General features: G+C 30.2%; 1 protein-coding gene and 1 pseudogene across 3 annotated transcripts; both read right to left on the bottom strand.

Annotated features, from left to right (window-relative positions):
* Positions 1-2,354: 2,354 nt before the first annotated feature.
* On the bottom strand, positions 2,355-3,869 carry LOC149496184 (uncharacterized; annotated as a pseudogene).
* A 665-nt stretch (positions 3,870-4,534) lies between these two features.
* Positions 4,535-9,442, bottom strand: SOS3 (Calcium-binding EF-hand family protein). 3 transcript variants are annotated; one of them, XM_012210092.4, is made up of 9 exons: positions 9,314-9,442; positions 7,106-7,267; positions 6,774-6,856; positions 6,627-6,686; positions 6,285-6,393; positions 5,998-6,050; positions 5,680-5,760; positions 5,485-5,597; positions 4,535-5,144 (listed from the first exon to the last, which is right to left on the bottom strand). In XM_012210092.4, exons 2-9 carry the CDS (start codon positions 7,197-7,199, stop codon positions 5,081-5,083), a joined length of 657 nt encoding a protein of 218 aa, XP_012065482.1. In that variant the 5' UTR covers positions 7,200-7,267; positions 9,314-9,442; the 3' UTR covers positions 4,535-5,080. The 3 variants fall into 3 exon arrangements, with proteins under 3 accessions (XP_012065482.1, XP_089577899.1, XP_012065483.1); XM_089721773.1 differs by having other exon boundaries at positions 4,535-5,019; XM_012210093.4 differs by lacking the exon at positions 9,314-9,442 and adding an exon at positions 8,230-9,289.
* Between the last annotated feature and the right edge of the window lie 859 nt (positions 9,443-10,301).

Raw genomic sequence — 10,301 nt, 5'->3', positions numbered from 1 at the left:
GGTGTTATTAGGTTTATAAAATGTGTTCCTAAAATTACCATATAATTTATTTGGGGAGAAATTAGAAATACTGTTTTTATTTCTAAATCTTGGTTTATAATTAGTGCTTCTACCTTGCCTACTATATCTAGTTTGGTTTTATTTGCTGTGCTTAATTTTTCTTTAGTGTCTAACCAATATCTTTTAGGTACCAAATCTGATTTTATACAATTTAAATCCGCTCCTGTATCAAATAATGCTATTGCATCTAAGATAAAATCATTTGCTATTTTAATGTTTATTTTTACTAAATATTTTCTTGAAGTAATTTCTTGCAATAAAAATAGAAAATTATGATTTATTTCTTCTTCTTCTTCTAATTGGTTTATTTCGTCTTTTATGTCATCATCTGGTTCTTCAGAAGAAGAACTAGATATGAATTGAGATTCTAATAATTTTATTTTCTTAGCATTTTGTTGAGATTGTAATTTTAAGTCGTTTACTTCATGTTTTAGAGTCCTAATTTCTTTCTGTAATTCTTTAGTGGAGATTTCCATTTCTATTTTCTTATTTTTATTTAATATAGTAGTCAAATCATAAGTGTTAGTTTGTAGTTTAGGGGTTATTTCTTTTAATTCTTTTTCTTCTTCAAAACTTTTTATTAATTTTTTAAGGAGCTGTGTCTTAGTTTCAGTATCAGTTATAGTATTTACCACTTCTAAAAGTGTACTTTGATCTTTAGTAAGCATGTTTATGGTTTGCTCTGAAGAACTAGTTGTTGTTCCTAATTCATCAATTTGATTTTCGCTTTCTAATACCTCTGATTCTGAGGTGTCTGAATCGAGATACAGTTCGTGAATTTTATTTAACACTTCTTCTTCTAGATTTAATGCATTTAATTTTTTATTGAATCGACAGAATTTTGAAGTATGTCCTTTCTTACCACAATTATAACAAGTTAAATCTTTATAAGAAGTTTTATTTGGAGATTTATGTGGTTGCTTTCTTTTATATTTCTTATGAGGTTTTGACTTTTCTTTTTGATAGTATTTATCGTGACTTGGTTTGGACTTGTATTGCCTTTTATAATACTTATTTTTATAGTGTTTTTTAGGTTTAGTTGGTTCTGGACATTGACCTCTACATCGTTGAGTAGATGTCATGCCATAATCAAACTGTTTACAAAATGATCCTAATTCTTGTTTAGTTTTATGCAACTCATATTTTAAAGTTCTTTGAAGCTTTAAGTCTTGACAAATTTGTAATCCTTCTTTTTGAATTATACTGATTAATTGTCCGTATGTTAATTTATTATAAGGTATTAGATTGCCAAATTGTTGTTTTATATAATTTCTAACTTTTTCGCCCAAGAAAAAAGGTAGTCCTGCTAAGAACTTCTCTTTCCAAAAGGCTTGATTGGAATCTTCCCTTAACATTAACCTAATAAGGAAAGTAGTTTTATAATATTGGAAGTCACTTAATTTTTTACATTTTAGATTGCTTAATAATTCTGCATTTTTATCTTTTAAATGGGATGGATCTCCTATAAAATGTAATGAAATAGTGAGAATTAATGTTGACACTGCATCTTGAATAGTTTCACCATTTTCATCATATATTGGTTCTCCTTCACTATTTACTTGAATGGAATTTAATATTTCTAAATGTTGTTGGTCAGTTAGGTGATAATCCCACCAACCTTTTAATTGGCCTATAAATCCTGCTATAATTATTTCTGCTATAGCCCTATCTGATATAATTGACTGAGTTTTATAAGCATTAGCTGCCATAGTCATTTGTTGCAATATACTTAAGATATTATATTCAGATAATCCATCTATATTCCATTCATAAATTGTAGTAGCATTATATTTGAATTGAGATATGTGATTTGGTTTATCTATTAAGCCTAAATCTGGTGCTCTATTTACTATTTCTCTATGTGATATTGGGTTGATTTCAAATTGTTTTATATCTTCAGACTCAGGTTCACTGATTTCAGAGTGAGAGTTTCCTTCTATTATATTTATATTTCTAGATGTTTGAGGGGTTTCAGGTGCTACTTGTTGCGTAGATTCTGAATGTAATTCGAGTTTACTTAGCTGATCTTTTAATGTGCCTAGAAATTTATTTTGTAATTCCTTTTGACTAGATAGAGAAAGTTGATATGGTTTAAAAATGTGAGATTTTATCTTTTCTTTACCTTTTACGTTATCCTCTAAATTGGGTTTTTCTTCTAATAAGTTTTCTATTCGTTTTAGTTGGGTATTTAAACAAATTAAACTTGCATTACTAAAATTATTTTGTTCTATTAGTTTTTTATCTGTATCATTCTCTCTAGCTATTTTATATGGGGCACAGACAATTTCATTGTCTTAATATTTTAATTTACTAATTGTTTTAGGTGGAAAATCACTTTGTATAGTTCTATCATTTACAATCCATTCTGGTCGCTTATCTCTAATGGTGATTGGATTTAAACTTTTAGTGGAACCATTTTCTTTAGTTAATGCAAACCAATCAAAGAAGTTGATTTTAGTTTGAGTATTTAGTTTATAATTCAAATATTCATATTTTAAATCCTCAAAGGTATCAGTTTTTAGTATCCTATTTAATTTCATTAAATTTTTGGTTTTTGTTATTTCTTTTATTAGTCCTTTCTCAATAGCGTCTTTACTAAGTACATTTAGTTCTCTATTTATCTCTTGTATATTTTCAGTGATAGCTGAAGCTGTTGGTGATCCAGGTGATGAATTTGCTAAATTTGATTGCTGGTTTACATAGTTTTCTATTGGATTATAGACTGCTTGCGGAATTGAAGAGCTATAATCAACACCTTTCATTTTAAGAGATTGACCTAAACTTGGAATATCTGAAGTAGAGTACCTGGGTTTGACTAATGTTTGAATAATAGGTTTAGGTTCAGTATCTTTATATTTTGCATAAATGACTGAAGGTATATTTGAAGAGGGTTTTTCCATATCATCTGTTATGACAGAAGATGATGATCCTGTATATCTTGAACTTTGACTTCTATTAAATTTTAGTGTTACTTTACCATCTTCATATTGCTCAATTTTTTGTAAATTTGTATTTGGTTTTACTTTTTCTGTAATTGGAGGGGGTACTATTCCTTCTAAGATCCATTATTCTGGTAATGTGATGTCTTTCCATTGAATGGTTTTAGGAATTACTGTATTAGTTTTAGTTAAATCTGTCTGTAGGAATCTTGTTTCTCCTACTTTAGGCTGTAACTTATATTTAGTACCAAATGCTGAATTCATTGCTTTATAATGAATCTTATATATCAATGCTATAGGAATTGATCCTTGCTTCATTTTATAATTATGGGTTTTAATTTCTAAGACCATACTTTCTAAAATGTTTATATTATTTAATGAGATAGTCATATCTGGGTATACTTCAAAGGATATGGGTCCTTCACTTAAACTAGTCTCAACTGATCCTAGCAAAGAATCTTGAAAGTTTAAAAATCTAGCATCTCTTACTACTGCTAATATACTTGTGTTTAATCCTTCACGAGTTAAAGGTTTTATACCTACTTGGATTAATCCTATATGAATATACTTATATTTTTTAGCTTTATGTTGTTATAATGTTTTAGAAGAGAGAAGAGTAATTCTTTCAAATGGTTTACTTAATTGAAAATCTCGTTCTTCTGTTTTTATGACATAATCAGTTTTCCACAAATTAAATTTAGAAACTTTATAAATTTGTTCTTTATCTACTTTAGGTATTTCCCATTCATCAATTGCTTTACTAAAATCTTGTAAAATTAATTCATTTCTATTTATTACTTTCTTTATTTCTGAAGATTCAGAATCATCCGATTTAACACTACTAACAGATCTACACAATAAAGGATCCATTTTAGGATATCAACAAGTTGCGGTCACTGCCTGTTATACCCTTTCTAAGCCCAACATTTGGCTATCCACAGGTTCAGTTGGCATACCCAAAACTATCTATGATATTTTCAAATGTATTCTCTAAAACTATCTATGATATTTTCAAATGTATTCTCTATGGTATAGTTGCTAGCAGATATTTAAAGGGATGGCTCTGATACCAACAAATAAGGATCGATTATATATATATATATATAACGGCCTCCCTTAATTTGAAAGAATCATATACATAAAAATCAAACCTTTTGTTTTCTTCGACCATAGATCTATAAATTTGTTAATTAGTTATAGTAATTGAATTTTGATTCACCAATAAATTATTTGATCAAATAACTGTAGTGTTAAGAAAGGGTATATAGAGTTACCTTGAACAAATTTGAATTACACCGATCTTAATTTTGGTTGTTGCAAACCACAGGCTATCACCTTTTTTAAGTGATTTGATTAAGGGAGATCAAGGGAGCGATTGTTTTTGCAAAACACAAGCTATCACCTTTCTTTAAGTGATTTGATCAAGGGAGATCAAGGGAGCGATTCGAAGCGGTAGAATGAAGAACAATCGTGCTGATAACGTGTTATAAAATAATAGAAAAATAAAGAGAGAAATAAAGAGAGAATAAAGAAAATAGAGAGGAATACGAGAGTGTAATTATTATTATAAGAAGCAACATATATTTAGTTACATAAGTGGAACCCTAATAGAGTACTACACAAATCATTCGCAATAATTAAGAATACACACTTCTAAACCGTACAGGACATCCACTTATTTCATAACAATACTCTTGCCAAAAATCACAAGCTTGTACCTCTTAGCTGAGGGCCCGAGAATAAGTTCTATAGCTCTAACAAAATGTAGATTTTTTTTCCAAGCTATAACCTAAATATACACTCTAAAGATTCCTAACACAAAATTTCAGCTGCGGCATATGCAAAATGTATATATATACAGGAAACCCGTATCAAGTTTCCTTCAGCAGAACAGGTTAAGCTGATAGTATAATGAAGTTGCTCTGTGTGGACCTGATCTTGGCTGCATGTACGGTGTAAACTCTGCTTTCAAACCCTTGCAACATCATTGGAATTGAATATCATGCTGATTCAAATTCCTCTACGAAGAAGTAATTATCATTAGATGATATGGTTGAGTATCTTTAACATGCCTATCTAAATCAGATTTCCGAATCTTGAACTTCAGAAGATACCAAGAAACTGGGAAATGCCATTGTTATATCCCTGAAGGAAATGAATGGGCATATCAAGGATCATTATTGGCAACCAACATTACCCAGGAAAACTTTAGAAACATATAAATCACTAATTTTAGACTTAAAATCGCTAGTCGAGTGATTCTGCGACTAAATCGACGTATCTCAGTCCCGATGTACTTTCAAGATTAATCTCATTCGCCTTATCAATTCAGGTGGATCAGATCACTTTGTACCACATTGACTGAGGTGGAATCAAGTAAACAAATCTATATAGTTGACTTCAACTAGTTTGGATTATAGTTTAGTTGAGTTGAGCATTTCAGAATGGTACAAAGTACAAATTATGCCTGGTTGTTGCTACTTACTTTAAATATGGCAGAGTCATGTTCTTTAAAAGGGATGGATTCCTCTTCACAAATGCCATCCACTCTTCCGGATCAATTCTTCCATCACCTTTTGTATCTGCATCATTCAAAGTCTGGAAAAGAATTTTACAAGTCAGAATATCTAGACCAAATAAACATATATTAACAGGGTTTGACAAGCAAACCAATCTGTACCTTATCCACAATTGTTTCAACAACATCATCCGACAGGACCAGATCCGATTCATGCAGAAGGGCCAACACCATCTCCTTCAACTATCAGACAATAAAAAAAATTATAAAAATACATCAGGCTATAAATATTACTGTTACAAGTCAGAATCTTTTCTGTTTTCACCATATTTCTCAACAATACTGCTACTTCTAAAGTTTTCAAAATCACAAACAAGAACAGTGAGATTCTAACAAGTAAATAAAAAGAATTGAAGTGTGCATGATTTTGAAGAATGTTAAACAAGGGAATGAAAAAGCAAGAGAACACATAGAGCTGACCTCATCTCGTTCAATGCAACCAGTTTGCCTTAGATCATATAATTTGAAAGCAACTGCAAAAAATAAGTCTCCACAGCTTAGTATATGATAATGTATTCAGTAGAATATAAAAAAATATATATAGGCAACTAATTTCGGTTATTATGGTCCAATAAGTCCAGATAAATATACCTTAGTAGGAAAAAAAGATGAAAGAAAGGAAATTTATCTGCATAAGTAAGGACAAAATTTATCTGCATATTGTTTACCAATCTACAAGAATCTCCAAGTAGAGAAATCAATCTTACATTTAATCTTGTCTTCAACAGGTGCATTGGGATGAAACACACCCAGTGATCGAACAAATTCTCCAAATTCAATTACTCCATTGCGCTTGATATCAAACACATCAAAGACCTACAAAAGTACAAATATAGATGCAACTTGAAAAGAGGAAGCATAATTGCAGAATGTGGCAGCTTTGTGGTAAAAAAAAAAAGCAAGCATTTGCCTTGCAAATACATAAACATGAAACATATGACACAATCCACTCATTTTAAGCACAAGAATAAACTTAAATATCTCAATATTTCAAAAGAGACCAAAGAAGAGAGACAGAGAGAGAGAGAGAGAGGCCTAGCAGTACACACCCTGTCAGCAAAAAGATTCTTTCTATTTCTGTTCCTGAAAAGGGCAAGCTGAAATTCCTCCTGATCAGAAGAGAACATACCATGTCATAATTGTGTATGCATATATTAACATATATAACAGGTATAAAAATTACGTAATTCCTATACCTTATGAATAAGCCCATCTTTAAATATTGAATTGCTTAATTTCTTATAAAGTTCATACAAGGCCTCTACTTCACTAACAGTAACTGCAAGAGAGATATTTCAAATAACTGACAGTCATTATTCATTTCATGTAAATCAATAGCCATACCAAGAGAGAAACCATATGGCACCCAAGCTACAAGTGGTGCATCCTAAAATATTGTAAAGCCATAAATGCAAGAACTTTGGAAAGATCATTTTACATAACAAATTATTGAGAATGAAGCCTAGCTAGAAACTTTGCAGAGGCAAAATAAACTTTAAGAATCAGTATAATGATAATGCAAACTAACAAGGTGTTTCAGCAGCAAGAACAGTAGGTTCCTCATATCCCGGTGTGTATTTAGTCCTCTTTATACAAAAGCAATCTCTGAAAGCAACTAACATGATTCAGTCAAAAAAATTTCTGAAAATGAACAGGTTAGCCAGTGGTACTGCTAGAAAAAAAATTCCACCTGCATGCCACCAACAAGGAAACAAGGAAAAATTTAATATACAAATATAAACAATCAGAAACACAACTACTGACACCAAAAACACAAAATGATGACATCAGTGGTAGCCCAATAGCTTTTGGCAAAGCCTAGATCTAATACTTAGCTGGTGTAACTGAAAGATCCTTCATTTCTTTAATTAGAAATTAAACAAAATTCTTACCCTTTATTTGTTACAAATGAAATTAAAGTTTAGAATTCATTTATAAATGACGGAAACTTATTTAGGTATACTGAATTACATAAAATTGAATTGATGCGAGTGAAATGGACATTTTCATTTAAACCAAACATAAAAATATGAAATTTCAAATGAATTCAGAATTCATTCATACCAGCGAGTAGAACGAATACTAATAAACAGCAAAATATGCATTTTCCAAAAAGGATAGCTACACAATGAAGGCTAACTGTAGTCCAGCTGCATCTTACTGTTTGAGATAATAATTTCGTGTCGCAGCAAGCAGTTCAAGATTGTATGAGACTCAATGGAATGAATTTCTAAATCAACAAATTGATTTCTAATAAATGTTTACAAAGTTATAAAGATTGTGGTTGTACTATCACTTAACCTCATTAGTACTAAACCATACAAAATATGAACAACTGTCCCTAGAGGGTCAAACATAAATAGATTAAAGAAATAAACTTTAGGAAGCACAGGAAACAACCATTTCAATTTGACAGGTATGATCCACTAATTGTGAGCTGTGGCTAATAGAAGTTGCTTAATAGCTGATCCTATCAAATTAAGGAAATGATATCTGGAGACACTTGCTCAAAACAATTCCAAGAAACTTGTATTGATTTTTCATCAGACTCTTCTAAAATAATATTTTAATATCTTTTTGGTTTATTTATATGTAATTACTTGAATACACAAACAACAAAATAAGGCCTATGAAAAGGAAAGGAGAAATTACTTTTTAATTGTCCAGCTAAAGACAGACATATCTTATGCTGCAAATTGCTGTCCAGCTTCTTTAGGCAGTTCATTTACAGTAATCAAATATCAATTTGAAAGATGTTTTCAATATTTAAAGGCATAAATAAAAGATGAAAAGATTTTATAGGAATATTCAGACTCTTCCAAATGAGCCAGACTAGTATAGATATTTAAAACCCCCTATTACCAAGAAATCTTATGTAAGCAGATAGGAGCTCCTTTGGTTATAAATGGAGATAAGTAAGCAGATTTTTGAAGGGTCTTAGTCAAACAATTATCAACTGACAAAAAAATAAACTATACTATATAGAAAGAAATCTAATAGCTATAGCTGCGCCACCTAAGGAACAAAGTTCTAATTCGCTCTTTCCACTTATCCATTTGCCATTAACCCAATAAACAATGAATTTGTCAAATATTTCTTCCTGAAAGGATTGGTAGCTTTCATTATCTGGGACCACAAATCTACAACCACTATATGACCAAGTTGAAAAAAACTACAAAAATAATTAATTAAATTCTAGGAGCCGGAGCAAATTTCAAATTTTTCACCCTAATTATGGCCTTTTCTTGGATTTTTCTCAGCAACAAAACAGAAAGTAAATAAAGCCTGCCGATATGTAATTTATCACCATACATGCATCTCTATCTACTTCTGTAAGCTATCTAATTGAATGCCAGATTTCATGAGGCTGGTCTAAACACAATTAAGAAAATGATCATTCACCCCCAAAGAAACAGATAAAATGGGACTAACCACTGTCTAATTCGCAATCAAAAATGAACTTTATTAAAGAATGAAAATGAAAGATTCCCTCGTTTGGTTGCTGAGAAAATGCAAAATCATAAAAGATTCAAACAAAGCATTGTTTTTGGAACTTGCAGTTTCTCACGATCTCCCATGCAATCAGAGAAAAACCCAAGAACAAAAGGGCCAGAAAACAATTTTCCTCAACACCATTAAAAGGCTATTCTATAAAATGCATAAAGTAGGAAATGAACAAGAGTTTGCAGATAAAAGAAAACTCCATAAATGAACGAAAGCAAGAAAGCAGACCAACCTTTGATGAGGTATATTTGTTGGGAAAGAAATGGGGTAGTTTGATTTGTGCTTTTCACTTCATTTATAGTGTTCAAGCAAGAGAAAGGAAGACGGAGGACGGGACGTTTTCTTTCTTTACTTGTATTTGTACAGCTTTTCTCAGCTTTCATTATAAATTTGAGGCAGTCAAAATCAATGGAAAATTATTATTTAATCCTTGAAATTTAACAAAAATTATTATTTGTTCTTATTATTTGTAAAATCAACTATTTATCCTCAACGTATTATAAAGGTGATTTAATCTTAATTTTAGAAAGTATCATTTAAAATAATTTACATGTATCATTTAAAATAATTTACATGAACACAAAGAAAATCAGAAAGGCAAAAGAATTATTAATCACTAAAATTTAGCCTAATTTACTATTTAGTCTCTTTATTTTCAAAAATTAATTAAATACTCTATAAAATTTATGATCACCGAATAATACTCCTTCCAGCCATATATATATATATAGAGAGAGAGAGAGAGAGGCCTAGTCTAAGTTTCATATGTATTAATAAAAAAAAATTAATATAGTTGAACTATTTTTTTTTTTCTTAAATCATCTCTCTATAATATTAAATAATATATACTATGATCTATATTAAATATTAAATATATAAAAAAATTAAACAATAAGGTTTAAAACGACTATATTTTAAAACAAACCAACAAGTAAAGTGAGTCTATGATGGTATTTGGCAACAGTTTTTAAATAGCTCAAAACACTAAAGGTTACTTTTTACAGTATTCTGAACTATCTTTTAAGGTAGCATTTTGTGAAAAATTAACTCGTATAATTTTTGGCTTCTAACGTTTTATAAAAAATTAACTGCTAAACGCTATTAAAACAGCGAGCAGCTATTAAAAAAAAGTTAATTTTATCGAACCAAATATGTCTATACGACGGAGTAAGTATAGTTTTTCAGTACAAAAAATTGTGGTTGCATTGCATGGTTAGAGG

Source organism: Jatropha curcas, chromosome 5 (genome assembly GCF_041381405.1).
Source record: "Jatropha curcas cultivar XTBG-Jc1 chromosome 5, XTBG_Jcur_1.0, whole genome shotgun sequence".
NCBI lineage: Eukaryota > Viridiplantae > Streptophyta > Magnoliopsida > Malpighiales > Euphorbiaceae > Jatropha > Jatropha curcas.
The sequence above is the reverse complement of the archived record's forward strand: the minus strand, read 5'-3'. Positions and strand labels throughout refer to the sequence as shown.